This window comes from Martes martes (genome assembly GCF_963455335.1).
Source record: "Martes martes genome assembly, chromosome: 1".
Taxonomy (NCBI): Eukaryota; Metazoa; Chordata; class Mammalia; order Carnivora; family Mustelidae; genus Martes; species Martes martes.
Window position 1 is genome coordinate 212,455,326 of NC_137888.1, and position 15,549 is coordinate 212,470,874.

The 15,549-nt window shown below is 39.7% G+C and overlaps 1 protein-coding gene across 1 annotated transcript in view; it reads right to left on the reverse strand.

The window, feature by feature from the left end:
* The window catches only part of LOC308354301 (putative adhesion G protein-coupled receptor E4P), a gene marked incomplete at both ends in the record, with an annotated part of 51,339 nt that overhangs the window by 10,128 nt on the left and 25,662 nt on the right, over positions 1–15,549 (reverse strand). Inside the window, 5 exons of the mRNA XM_080821629.1 lie at positions 2,874–3,054; positions 6,279–6,370; positions 8,214–8,280; positions 10,321–10,556; positions 14,008–14,202. Coding sequence (XP_080677755.1) covers positions 2,874–3,054; positions 6,279–6,370; positions 8,214–8,280; positions 10,321–10,556; positions 14,008–14,202 — 771 coding nt within the window. The remainder of the gene's footprint in view (positions 1–2,873; positions 3,055–6,278; positions 6,371–8,213; positions 8,281–10,320; positions 10,557–14,007; positions 14,203–15,549) is intronic.

The following is a 15,549-nucleotide window of genomic DNA, read 5'->3' on the forward strand; positions in this document are numbered from 1 at the left end:
ATAATAAAAAAAAGGAGTTTGAGTTTGAAACAACTTGGAAGGTGATGCTGGATCCTGTCCTCATCATAAACCCATCATTAGATTATCCTTTAAAGTTGGCTGGTAGGAGAGAAATGGAAGCTGCCCAAGTGTCCAATGATAGATGAATGGACAAAGAAGAAGTGGTGTGTGTGTATCTGTGTGTGTGTGGAATATTACTCAATCGTAAAAAAAAAAATGAAACCTTGCCATTTGCAACAACATGGATGGACCTAGACGTTATAACGCTAAGTGAAATAAGTCAGAGAAAGACAAATACCATATGATTTCACTCATATATGGACTATAAGAAACAAAACAAATGAACAAACAAGGAAAAAAGGGACAAACAAAGACACAGATGGTTAACTACAGAGAACAAACTGGTGGTTGCCAGAGGGGAGGTGGGTAGGGTATGGGTGAAGTAGGTGAGGGGGATTAAGAGTGCACGTATCATGATGAGCGCTGAGTAATGCATGGAACTGTTGACTCACTATATTGTACACCTGAAACTAATATAACACTGTTTGTTAATTATACTGAAATAAAAAAAAATAAAGCTGGCTGGTAGGAGACAGTATTTTTTTTATCTTTTGGGTCTTATAAAATTAATGTAATCAATCCTAGGAAGTGATCAAAATAAGTATAGTGTAGTATTCCTGTAGCTTTCTGAAAGTGATGGCCAAATCTAGTGGTACTAGGAAACATAAATAAACATCTGGTGCTGGTATTTTAAAATGCATTGAAGTTTGGTAAGTGTTATAATAGTTGTATTTGTGTACTTTTTTAAAAAAAGACTTTATTTATTTATTTATTTGGCGCAGAGAGAGAGAGATCACAAGTAGGCAGAGAGGCAGGCAGAGAGAGTGGGGAAGCAGGCTCCCTGCTGAGCAGAGAACCTGATGCGGGGCTCGATCCCAGGACCCTGGGATCATGACCTGAGCCGAAAGCAGAGGCTTTAACCCACTGAGCCACCCAGGAGCCCCTGTATTTGTGTACTTTTGCTGCTGTCTTATTTTTCCTTGTTTCTAAAGGGTTCAGTTGTATTAAATTTTTTATTGTATTTTAAATTTAAGTTGCAATGAAATGATTGAGAAAAATTTACTTCATTTCGTTAACTGGCTACCATATAAATTTAATGATTGAACATTAATTGCATTACATGTGGGGCACCTGTCTGGCTCAGTGTGTGGAACATGTGACTCTTGGTCTCAGGGTTATAAATTTGAGCCCCACACTGGGTGTAGAGATGACTTAAAGATAATTTCTTTTTTTTTTTTTTTTTGCTGAAAGTAACTTTTATTTTTATTTTTTTACTATGTTCAGTCAGACAACATATAGGACATCATTAGTTCTTGATGTAGTGTTCAATGATTCATCAGTTGCGTGTACCACCCAGTGCTCATCACAACTTGTGACCTCAATACCCATCACGTGTTTAATAGCATTACATGTAGTACTTACTGTATTTTTCCACACCCATAATTCTACCAGCCAGTAAAACATCCAATCAGTAAGTCCCAATGGAAATGATTGCAAAGTGAAATTGAAAATCTTGTAAAAATGAAGGAAGTCGAGCAGAGAAAGACAATTATCATATGGTTTCACTTATTTGTGGAACATAAGGAATAGCATGGAGGACATTAGGAGAAGGAAGGGAAAAGTGAAGTGGGGGGAATCGGAGGGGAAGACAAACCATGAGAGACTATGGACTGAGGGGTTTAGAGGGGATGGGGGTGGGGAGGATGGGTGAGCCCAGCGATAGTTATTAAGGAGGGCAAGTATTGCATGGAGCACTGGGTGTTATATGCAAATAATGAATCTTGGAACACTACATCAAAAACTAATGATGTATTTTATGGTGACTAATATAACATAACAAAAAAATTTAAAAATCCATAAGCTCATGAAATCAATGACTGTGATGTTGGAGAATTTTCAAAACACAATAGACCAGGGGTCAGCAACCTACACCCCCAGGCCCAATGTAGTCCATTACTTATTAGTGTAAATAAAGTTTTGCCTTGCCCATTCATTGACATACTGTCTAGGGGCACTTTCATGGTACTAGAGCACAGGTGAATAGCTACAACAGAAATCTTATAGCCTGCAAAGCCAAAAATATTTCCTGATACTTTAAGAAAAGTTTGCCAACCCTTACAATAGACAAAATTCTTGCAAATTGGACCAGATAATTTAAAAAAGTGAAACTCTAAAAAGAATCATGACAAGATAGACACACCCAAGAAAATGATTAAGCTATCAAAAGATTCAGAGATCCTTGTAAAATTAACAAATTCCGAACTATTTGTGTGAGATTGCAGTTTACAAAAGTTGAGCATCACATAAAAATCATTCTATCATAGCTCCCACACCATAATGCATAAAATAATGCCCCTTCAAAGTCAACACTTGATTCTTTTGTCATTCTAAGAATTAGCCCACGTTTACAATTACAAACTCAGTATTTAAATGTAATAACTCAGAATTGTTTTCATAGCATAGGGATTTTTTGTAAAGTCCTATACAATGATTTCTCAGCATTTACTGTGTTTCCCCCCCCCCCTTTTTTTTTCTCATTGTCAGATTCTCAACGTCTCATTGTGGGCCTTGTATGGCTCTACCCAGTTTCTACTACTTCAATGCAGGTTCAAATGACTGGAAGCAAGAGAGACAAATCCTGGAAAGGTGGTCCCTGGGACAAAAGTGAAGATGTGGAAGAAAGAGCCCCACCTCCTTCACACACACATACACAACCACTACCCAAGCAATGGAGAAGCCCAAGAGACAGAAAGTAGCAGTAGAACGTGAGAAACCCAGAGGCAGTGGAATATGCGGAGGGCAGACTGGTTTACCTTGTGATTGAGAAGGCAGTAGACCAGGTAGATGTAGACGCCCTGTAGGACATTGATGATGGTGAAGGAGTAGGCCACTACCGACCTGATGGGGTCCAGTGCTCCTTCCACCAGAAAAAAGCCAAGGCCCCAAGAACAGCCCAAAATGAAAAGCTGAGCAATGGCTTTGAATGCCAGCATCCTGCCAAAACCAAGACACAGCACGATGTTACTCATCTCAGCTCCATGGCTGGTGGCAATGGCTTCTCTCACATACTGGGATGGTTTTACTCTTGCTTCAGGGCTTCAGGACTAAGAATGTCAGCCTGTTCAACATGATTACCCCTGGCAGAAGTGTTATAGAGACTGACTGGTATGTAATGCTAGTATAATATATTGTGAAGTGTTAAATATCCCATGTAATTATTGATAGAAAGTAATGCATTACAAATATACAAAAGTATACATTTATGTTTGGTATAATGAAATAGCATATGTTCCAGTATTCATAATATTAACATCATGGCATTTATTAGAATTATATACTATAAGTGTATTAACTATGTTTTTTATTTTCTGTAGTCTGTTGCTGTGACAACTGGAACCTTGCTGACCCCCCAGAGGGCCTGCCCCTCCTGGGATTAGCCAATTCTTAGAGCGTACCTTTCAAATGCAAACCAACCAACCCAAATCTCACACCCTCAACCACCTCCTTTATGGGTCTCTCACATTCCAGGCCACTATTCATCTGCCTTAATCATCCCAGGGTCAGGTACCCAACAACTGGGGACAGTCCCTATGCCCAGAAACACACTGGAATTTTTCTTTTCTTTTTTAAAACTTTTATTTAAATTTAATTAACATATAGTGTATTATTAGTTTCAGAGGTAGAGTTCAGTGATTCATCAGTTGCATACAACACCCAATGCTTATTACATCAAGTGCCCTCTTTAATGCCCGTCACCCAGTTACCCTATCCCCACAACCACCTCCCTTCCACAACCCTCAGCGTATTTTCCTATAGTTAAGAGTCTCTCAAATTTATAGGGAACAAGAAAAAAACCCAAACAGCCAGAGGAATGTTGAAAAAGAAAACCAAAGATGGTGGGATCACAATTCCAGACTTCAAGATCTTACTACAAATCTGTCATCATCAAGACAGTATGGTACTGGCACAAAAACAGACACATAGATCAATGGAAGAAAATAGAGAACCCAGAAATGGACCCTCAACTCTAGGGTCAACTGATCTCTGACAAAGCAGGAAAGAACATCCAATGGAAAAAAGACAGTCTCTTCAACAAATGGTGTTGGGAAAATTGGACAGCCATGTGCAGAAGAATGAAACGGGACCATTTCCTTACACCACACACAAAAATAGACTCAAAATGGATGGAAGACCTAAATTTGAGACAGGAATCCATCAAAATCTTAGAGGAGAACATAGGCAGCAACCTTTTTGATCTTGGCCACAGCAAGTTCTTGCTAAACATGTCTCCAAAGGCAAGGGAAACAAAAGCAAAAATGAACTATTGGGACTACATCAAGGTAAAAGCTTTTGCACAGTAAAGGAAATAGTCAACAAAACCAAAAACAACCTACAGAATGGGAAAAGATATTTGCAAATGTCTTACCTGATAAAGGGTTAGTATCTAAGATCTATAAAGTACTTATCAATCTCAACACCCAAAAAACAAAGAATCTGGAAAAGAAATGGGCAGAAGACATGAATAGACACTTCTCCAAAGAAGACATACAAATGGCCAACAGACACATGAAAAATTACTCCATATTACTTGGCATCAGGGTAATACAAGTCAAAACCACAATGAGATACCACCTCATACCAGTCAGAATGGCTAAAATTAACAAAACAAGAAACAACAATGTTGGTGAGGATGTGGAGAAAGGGGAACTCTCTTACACTGTTGGTGGGAATGCGAGCTGGTACAGCCAGTATGGGAAACAGTATGGAGGTTCCTCAAGAAGTTAAAAATAGAGCTACCCTACAACCCAGCAATTGCAATACTAGGTATTTACCCAAAGGAAAAAAAAAAAAAAACATGATCTGAAGGGGCACCCACACCCCAATGTTTATAGTGGCAATGTCCACAATAACTATGTAAAGAGCCAAGATGTCCATTGACAGATGAATGGATAAAGAAGAGATGGGATATATATATATATATATCCCATTATATATATATATATGTATATATATAGGAATATTACCCAGCCATCAAAAAAGATGAAATCTTACCATTTACATGGATGTGGATGGAACTGGAGGGAATTATGCTGAGTGAAATAAGTCAATCAGAGAAAGACAATTATCATATGGTTTCCCTCATATGTGGAATTTAAGAAACAAAACAGAGGATCATAGGGGAAGGATGGGAAAAATAGAATAAGATGAAATCAGAGAGGGAAACAAACCATAAGAGACTCTTAACTCTAGGAAACAAACTGAAGGTTGCTGGAGGGGAGGTGGGTGGGGGGATGGGGTAACTGGGTGATGGGCATTAAGGAGGGCACTTGATATAATGGGCACTTAGTAAACACTAAGTCATGCAATGGATGAATAACAACTCTACATTGGAAACTAATGTTACACTATATGTTAACTAATTGAATTTAAATAAAATAAATTAAAAAAAGAGTCTCTTACTGGAATTTTTCAAACTAGTTGATCCTAAGCCTGTTTACCCTGCTATACCTCTTTCCCACAGACCCCACAATAAAGGCACTTGCCTACAATTTCCCCTGTCCCCTGCCTGCTAGCCAACTCTGGTGTTTCCCCAAAAATCCCCCTCTCGTGGCACAGCATGCCCTTCCTCTCAGGTTCTGTGAGTATAACAAATTATCTTTTCAATGGCAGCTACCTCCTGATCTAGTGTTCTTACTATGTACCTAAAGAGCACCGCGCATTAAACAACAGGTTAATACAATAATATTAATTACAACCTATAGTTCACAACATTAAGTACTGAAAATGACTTTTTTAGAAATATAACCCTATTAGAGATTCATGTGCTGGATAAACTTTGCTTTTTACCTGGACCATATACATTCCCCAAAATTATAAAAATGAGGGAAACTATAAAGACATTATTCTCTTAATTCAGGGTTTCTTAACTTCACTACTACTGACATTTGGGTAGATCACCTTTGTGTGTATATATGTGTATGTGGGGGGCTCTCCCGTGCGTCATAGGATGTTTAACAGCATCCCAGGTCTCTAACATCTAGATGCCAGTAGTAGCCTTCCCCTTTTCACCCTCCATCCCGTCTTGCGACAACCAAAAATGTCTCCAGAAAATTACCCCTCATTTTAGAATCACTGCCCCCACTTTACACAATGAAATATTCTGGAGGGGGAAGAAAAAACAAACCTTTTTTGCATTTTCTGGCTCTGTGCCCACCTACCTTGTGTTGTGCATCCTGGATAATTCATTATTGAGGGAGCTAAGCTGGTCTTTTAAAATGCATAGGGTGGTCAGATAGAAGGAAAAATTGATCTGTGGAAATGACATGAAGGACAGAGTTTAAAGTAGGCTAATATCTAATATTTATAATTAAATAGGAAATGACATTGGAACACTGAAAAAAATGAAATTTAAAAAAGGAATTTATTCTTGAAACTTGTAAAATATGTTTAGGATTTCTGAAACTCTCTGGATATATGCCCCGATTATTTTCTATGATTATGTTGTTAGCCAACATATAGTACATCCTTAGTTTTTGATGTTGTGTTCAACAGTCCATTAGTTGCATATGCCTTGATTTTTTAAAAAATTAGCCTCCGTTTTTTTATGATCAGAGAAGCAATATATGTTCATTATCCAAAATTAGGAAAATGCAGAAAAACAGACAGAACTTATCTGAAATTCTGGCAAAGAAATTCATATTCAGAGATAAGCACTATTTCCATTTTGGTGCTTACCTTTTCCAAGGTTTGCTCCCCCCTCCCCCCATTGGCACGCCCTTTTCATAACAAAATTTTAGGATCACTAAATGTTTTACACAACCATTAAAAAACACCCAAGATTGATGGTCAAATTGTGTTTGCAAAACACATTCTATTAATTCAGAAAGGAAGTGTGATTGAGGCCTGTTGTCTAGTTGATGTGACTATACCAATGTCATTTTCCTGGTTTTAGTATTTTACCATGATTATGTAAAATATTATCTTTGAGTAAAGCTGAGTGAAGGCTACTTGGAACTCTTTGAACTATTTTTGCAAGTTCTTGTGAATTTTAAGTTATTTGTAGTGAAAAAGATAACTAGTGTTGGTGAACATGTGAGGAAATTGGGACACTTGCACACCTGTTGGTGGGAATGTAAGTTGGTACAGCTGCTGTAGACAACAGTATGGAGCTTCTTCAAAATATAACTGACTTGTGATCCAGCAATCCCACTTCTGGATATCTATTCTAAAGAACTGAGTTTGTGCTGGGATGAGCACTGGGTGTTATATGCAATGATGAATCTTTGAACACTACATCTGAAACTAATAATGGACTATATGTTGGCTAATTGAATTAAGATAATAAAAAAGGATTTGAAGTCCAAATCTTGAAGAGATATCCACACTCCCATACTCCATGCAGCATTATTCACAAAAGCCAAGACGCGTGAACAACCTAAGTGTCCATTAAGAGAATGGATAGAGTAGATTTGATAGTGATAGCTCATTGTGTAAATAGATGGACAGACACAGTGGAATATTGCTTGGCCCTAAAAAAGAAGGAAACCACTATGTGGCCACACGGATGAACATTTAGGACATGATGCTAGGTGAAATAAGCCAGTCACAGAAGGACTAATATGGCATGATTTCACTTACACAAGGTATCCAAATAGTCAAACTCATAGAAGCAGAGGGTAGGATGGTGGTGTTGGGGTTTGGGGCTGGAAAAGGGTTATAAGGAATTATGATTCAGGAGGTATAATGTTCCAGTCATGCAAACCAATTACGCTCTAGTGCTCTGCTGTATGACGCCATCATGTCCATGGTTGACAATCCTGCATTGAACACCTAAAATTTTACTAAGAGGATTCAGCTCATGTTAAATGATCTTATTATAATTTTTAAAAAGCTGATTGTCTGTGACCACATATTTTTTAGAAAGCCGAATCATCAGTGATTCCGCTAAGGTAGCATGTGATGTCTTCATCTCAGCTCAGATGTGACTCTTTCCACAAACAGAAGGGTCCATACATAATCTCTTAGTATGTTCTGTTCTAAGTCCAAAGACTCTAAAGAAAATTTAAATAGGTCTCTATCCAATGATTCCTTTGTCATATCACTAAACATGGTATTTTCTATATCCAAAGTGACAACAAAAATTATAAACCTACCAAAATAATAACAAAAACAGGTCCCATGAAGCTCCAAATAAATCTTCCATGGAAACTGAGCCAGCAGCTGAAAAACAGAACAAACAACTTTCCAGATCTTCATAAAAAGAAACAAATGTATTTATTTATTTTTATTTTTTTTAATTTTTAAAGTTTTTAAAAGTTAAAAAAATTATGAAGGAGGGCACGTATTGCATAGAGCACTGGGATGTTATATGTAAACAATAAATCTTGGAAGAGTACATCAAGAACTAGTGATGTACTGTAGGGTGACTAATGTAACATAATAAGAATAATAATAAAAATAAAAATTTTAAGCGAAAAAAATTTATTTCATTATGTTACGTTAGTCACCCTATAGTACATCGTTAACTTTTTAGTGTGCATTTAAAAAAACATCTTTCCCGGGCACCTGGGTGGCTCAGTCGGTTAGGCAGCTGCCTTTGGCTCAGGTCATGATCTCAGGGTCTTGGGCTCTAGTCCCGTATCGGGCTCTCTGCTCAGTGGGGAGTCTGCTTCTCCCTCTCTCTCTGCCTGCAGCTCCCCCTGCTTGTTCTCTCTATCTCCACCCCCCTCTCTCTCAGTGTCAAATAAATAAATAAGATCTTAAAAAAAATCTTTCCCTAAACTGAAACATAGGGAGAAAAATGGGCATAGGAACTAGGTCAGGGGAAAATAATAATATAACAACAACAACCATAACATGGAGAAAAAATTAACAATGATTAACATTCATGGAAAACTTATATTCTGGGTATAGTGGCCCAGACCATTCATTCAGTTAAGCATCAAGGACCCAGAGAATGCTGCCCATCCTTCCACTATCAGAATTCAATTACAAACCCAGAGCTGTGGCTTTGAATAGACCAGAATTCCTCTGTCTTGGTACTACTGACATTTGCGGCCCATGGTCAACATGGGTCAACCCCCTGTGCACCACAAAACATTCAGTAACATCTCTGGCCACCTCTCTCCCTCAAGTTGTGACACCAAAAAAGGTCTCCAGACACTGCTGAAAGTCCCTTGTGAGGGACAAAATCACCCCTACCCGAGAACCGCTGGATAGACCAATTACAGGATAAACACAGATTTGGCTTTTAGTAACAAAAATATTTAGTTTCAACTCTGATTTTCATTCATAAAGGATGATACCTTTTCCTCAAGTTGTATTTCAAAAGTATGTTGTTTACTGCTTAGTTCAAAGGGCACTTTTTTGTACATTATTTCTTTTCCAAAATTATGTCCAACCTAAACCCACGATTGACCACTTGTTCCTAAAAATAATTTTGCAAGTTAGAACAAATTATGAAAGAAAACAAACTTATAGGTGTGATAGAATAACTTGAGCTTCTCTCCACTCTGAAGGTGTCCAAGTCCTAATGCCCAGAATTTGTGAATTGCTACTTTACAAAGCAAAAGGGACTTTGCAGATATAATTGAGTGTAAGTATCTTGGAATGGGGAGATAGATTACCCTGGATTACCTGAGTGGATCCCATGGAATCACAAGTGTTCTTAGAAGTGGAAAGGAGAGACAGAAAAGAGTCAGAAGGAGATCCGAAGGTCAGAGAGGTGCAATGTTGCCAGCTCTGAAGACAGAGGAAGGGGGACATGAGCTGAGGAATATGGGTGGCCCCTGAAGGCTGGAAAAGCCCCTCCAGACCCAAGAAGGAATGTACATGCTGATACTTTGTTTTTAGCTCAGTGAGACCCATGATGGACTTCTGACCTACAGAACTCTACGATAACAAGATTGCATGGTTTTAAGCCACCAAGTTTGAGTTAATTTGTTCGAACAGCACTGGGAAATAAACACAGTAGGACTTTTCAAAAATCAGATAACATATGTCATAGGAAGTTTACCTCTTAGGGGTCCCTCTGACCACACTATTTCAAATATCACCTCACATATATTCCCATTTCTCTACTTTACTTTCTGTGGTGGTAGCTATCACAGCCCAACATCATATTGCATGTCTATTTGCTTATTGTCTGCTTTGTTTCCTGGGGGGCCCACAGAGCCTTCAACAGCACAGGTAGTAGATGTTCAATACATGAGAGTTCATATTTGTATTGTTACGTCCTCATAACAAAGACACTGTGCTTACTGAGTTTCTGTTCCATAACTGGTGTGTCCAAGCCCTGCAGACACAGCTACAATCACAGCCGGGATCCCGTAGCCAAAAGGGTAGATGAACCTCCTCTTGAACTTCCCTGCACTGATGTAGTTGGCCACCTTGAGGTTCTTGACAGTTAGGAAAAGCTGCAGCCCTTCAAGGAGCATCCAGGTGAAGGAGGCCAGGTAGAGGTAGTGCAGCACCCCAGCGATGATGGAGCACAGCACCTGGAGGGGAGACAAGAGTTGGGAGAACCTTACGGGTGCACAGAGAGCAACGTTCACCATTCCTTGGAGCAAAGGGGAAGCAAGGTCAATGGAACACAGTCGTGCAGAGCAAGATGCTTGGGTTGAGTTCCTGTACTTCTCTGGGTTGACTCATGGTGGCAAACTAAAACAGCTGTGGAGGGCCAGGCAGGGAGCATGTATCCGTCGAGCAGGCAAGTGTTAGGGAAGAGGTAGGGGTTGGAACTGTGCCACATGACCCTTCCGAAAGGCAGCGGTTGCTTTCAGCTCCAGCAATGGTTTCCATTCAAGAATGTGAGCCCAGGTTGATGCAAAAGTTGGGTATTCATCATTTCTGATGGCTGAGTAATAGGGCACGTATTGCACGGAGCCCCGGGTGTTATATGTAAACAACGAACTTGGAACACCGCATCAAAAACCAAAGATGTACTGCGTGGTGACTAACTAACATAATAATAATAAAAGAAGAATGTGAGCCTAATATTGCCAGTGTTTCCTTTCTTTAAAACATATGCACACACACACCTGGAAATCTGGATTGTTGAGCAAAATCTCTCAGTTTTTAAATACGGACAGTTAAAAAGAAAAAAAAAACTGTGGGGAAATATACAGTACATAACACAAAAGTTACCATCTTACCATTTATGAGTGCATGGTTCGTGGTCTAGTCAATGCCTGTGAGTGTTAAGTACATTCACCCTGTTGTGCAGCTGTCCCCACCATCCATCTCCAAAACTCTTCGTTTTGCAAAACTGAAATCTGTCCCCTTGAAACACTGACCTTCCGACCCTCCCCCACCCCAGGTTCCCACCGTTGACTCTCTGTCTCTGTGAATATGTGTAAGTCTTTTAGGGACCCTCTATGAGTGGAATCAGACAGGATGTGTCCTTTTGTGACTGGTTTATTTCATTAAGCACAATGTCCCCAAGGTCTATCCAGGTTGTAGCAAGTGTCAGTATGTCCTTCCTTTTTAAGGCTGAATAGTATTCCATTCTATGTATATACTGCACTTCGTGTACCTGTCGTCTGTCAAGACACACGGGTTGTTTTTACATTTGGCTATTGTGAACAATGGTACTGCGAACATGGTTGTGCAAATGTCTCTTTCAGAACTTATTTTCAATTCTTTTTCTTTAATTATCTTAAAAATTTTTTTAAATTTAATTTTATTTTTTTGGTGTTCCAAGACTCATTGTTTATGCACCACACCCAGTGCTCCATGCAATATGTGCCCTCCTTAATACCCACCACCAGGCTCACCCAACCCTCCACCCCTCCAAAACTCTCAGTTTGTTTCTCAGAGTCCACAGTCTCTCATGGTTCATCTCCCCCTCCGATTTCCCTTAATTCACTTTTCCTTTCCTTCTCCTAATGTCCTCCATGTTATTCCTTATGCTCCACAAGTAAGAAAAACCGTATGATAATTGACTTTCTCTACTTGACTTATTTCACTCAGCATAATCTCCTCCAGTCCTGTCCATGTTGATACACAAGTTTTAAAACATTTTAAATTTTTTTTAAAGATTTTAAAGATTTTTTTTAGATTTTTTAAAAAAGATTTTATTTATTTATTTGACAGAGAGATCACAAGTAGGCAGAGAGGCAGGCAGAGAGAGAGGAGGAAGCAGGCTCCCCACTGAGCAGAGAGCCCAATGAGGGGCTCGATCCCAGGATGCCGAGACCATGACCTGAGCCGAAGGCAGAGGCTTAACCCACTGAGCCACCCAGGTGCCCCAAAATTTTTTAACTTATTAAAAATTTTTTGTATTGTGTTACATTAGTCACCATACGGTAGGTACCTCATTAGTTTTCAGCGTAGTGTTCCATGAGTCATTGTTTGCATATAACACCCAGTGCTCCTTCTTTGAGGTAAGTACCCAGATACTGGTAACTCTTTTTTAATTAAAAACCACAAGCAGACTCAACAGAAAGGAACTGCTGACAGTTAGGTCTGGGAAACAGTTTTTTTGACCTTTGGCTTAGATTCGTCTCACTCATGCATAAAATACTATCCGAGAGAGCTGAGTATCCTATGTTCAATGTTTTCATTTAGCAAAGTGCTGAAAGGTGAACCAATGGCTTTAAAGGAACTATATTTTCACAAATATTCACAAAATAAACACTTCAGTGTCCTTCTTTGCTGAATAAGCTTGATATCTACAGATCTGCACAGTCTACCTTATGGCTAGGAGACACTCATAGGACTATTTACATTTAAATTCATTAAAATTAAACAGAATTTAAGGGGTGCCGGGGTGGCTCAGTCATTAAGTGTCTGCCTTTAGCTCAGGTCATGATCCCAGGGTCCTGGGATTGAGCCCCGTGTCAGGCTTTCTGCTTGTGTCAGGCTCTCTGCTTGGCGGGAAGCCCGGTTTTCCCTCTCCCACTCTCCCTGCTTGTGTTCCCTCTCTTGCTGTGTCTCTCTCTGTCAAATAAATAAATAAAAACTTAAAAAAAATTAAAACAGAATTGAAGAGTCAGTTCCTCAGTTACACTAGCCAAAGTCAAGTGCTTAATAGCCACATATGGAGTCACTCCCATATTGAAGAGTTCATATATAGAATATTTTTATCCTAACAGGAGGTTCTGCTACAAAGTGCAGATCTAGAGCTGTGTGCCCTGAATTAAGTGAAGGACAGTCAGGTTCTTAACTAAAACCTCATAAAACCCATTATATAATATTAGGCAAGTTACTTCCTCTATTCGTGCTTTAGGTTTGCCAACTTAAAATAAATTAATTTTTAAAAAGATTTTATTTATTTATTTGACAGACAGAGATCTCAAGTAGGTGGAGAGGCAGGCAGAGAGAGAGAGAGAGAGAGAGAGAGAGAGGAGGAAGCGGGCTTCTCGCTGAGCAGAGAGCCCGATGCGGGACTTGATCCCTGGACCCTGGGATCATGAACTGAGCCGAAGGCAGAAGCTTTAACCCACTGAGCCACCCAGGCACCCCTAAAATAAATTAATTTTGATTAGATATGTAATTTTCACCATTTCTTTTTTTTAGAGATTTATTCATTTATTTGAGAGAGAGGGGAGAGGGACAGAGGAAGTAGAAGAGTGGAAGCAGACTCCCCATGGAATGTGAGTGATGCGGAACTGAATTTCATGATCCGGCACTGAATTTCATGATCCTGAGGTCATTCCCTGAGCCAAAACCAAGAGTTGGACGCCCAACTGACTGAACCACCCTGGCACCCCGACTTTCACCATTTCATAACCAGGGAACTCCCTTCTAATATTCATTCCCAGAGACCCACTATTGATAGCACTCAAATGAGCAGCCATTGGCAATGGGGGTTGAACTGTGCATCCAAATTTTTGGACCTTCCTTCCCTTTTCCTACATCTAGCTACCCTTCCTTGGGCTTCAAGCGCATAGCGGCAAAGCCACTGGAAATGTTCACAGAAAAGTGAGTCTCAGCTAATTCTCCTACCTTGGGCTCTGTCCGGTCAATGCCCGTGAGGAAGAGCAGGTGGGCCAGGAAGAGGCAGATGGAGAGCTGCAGGTGGAGGGAGGTGCTGATGTTCTGGATGGGTCGGCACAGGAGGAAGGTGAGGGCCGCCAGGAAGAGGCACAGCAGAGAGAGGCTCAACCCCACGTACGTGATCATGGTCAGCACAGGATCCACCTATGAGCCGCAAAAGAAGAAATCCATTAGAGTTTCCAGTTATGTTGCTATGTGCCCGATGGGTGTCCCAGGTCTGTCCCTCAAACAAATGACTTTAGCTCTCTGAGATCTGGTGTCCCCATATTTAAAATGGGGGCAGTATTACAGGCTGAATTGTGTTCCCCACCCACAAATTAATATGTAAAAGTACTAATCCCAAGGACCTCAGAATCTGACTGTATTTGGAGACAGGGTTAACTGAGTTACACGATGTCATTAGGGTGGGCCCTGATCCAGTAAGACTGGTGCCCTTATAAGAAATTTGGAAACAGACAGGTAGAGAGGGAGGACCATGTGAAGACACGGGGAGATGGAAGCCAAGGAGAGATGCCTCAGGAAGAAAAAAATCCTGCCAGCACCTTGAACTTGGACTTCCAAATTCTAGATCTGTGATAAAATACGTTTCTGTTGTTTAAGCCACCCAGACTGTGAAACTTTGTCATCACAGTCCTGGCAAGTTAACAGAGGCATTAAGAGTATTTTCTACACAGGACTGTTGGAAAACTGAAACCACCAAACTGGCGTGGCCCATAGAAATATCACAGTTGCATCATTCACAATAGCCAAGATATGGAATCAACCTAATATCCATTGATGGATGGATGAGTAAAGACACCGAGGTGTACACATTACATTACTACAGTGGAGTATTACTCAGCATTAATTAAGAAGGAAATCCTGCTATTTGTGACAACATGTATGAATCCTGACTACATCAGGCCAAATGAAGCAAGCCAGACACAGGAAAACCAACATTGTATGATCTCACATATATGCAGACTCCAAAATAACCTAATTCACAGAAGCAGAGAGTAGAATGTTGGTTGCCAGAGGCTGGGAGGAGGGGAAAATGAGGAGATGTGGCCAAGAAGTACCAAGCTTCAGTTATGAAAGCTCACCGAGTTCTGGGGATCTAATGTGCAGCATGGTATCAATAGTTAACAATGCTGTATGGTATACTTGAAATTTGCTAAGAGGGTAGATCTTAAACCTTCTCATCACAGGCACACATGACAGGACACCTATATAGAGGTGATAGGTAAGTTATGTATTGTGACAATGAAGATCTTGTCATAATGCATACACATACACTAAAACATCATGTTGTTCACCTTAAATATATAAAATTTTTACATATCGAGGATATCTCAATAAAGTGGGTTTTTTCAAAAAACATATATCCTATGAGGTAATTTTACATATTCTGGTAGCCCCATTAAAAATGTAAAAGGAGACATAAAATAACTTACTACTATGGTTTCTTTTTTTCCCAAGAGATTTTATTTATTTATTTGAGAGAGAGATTGA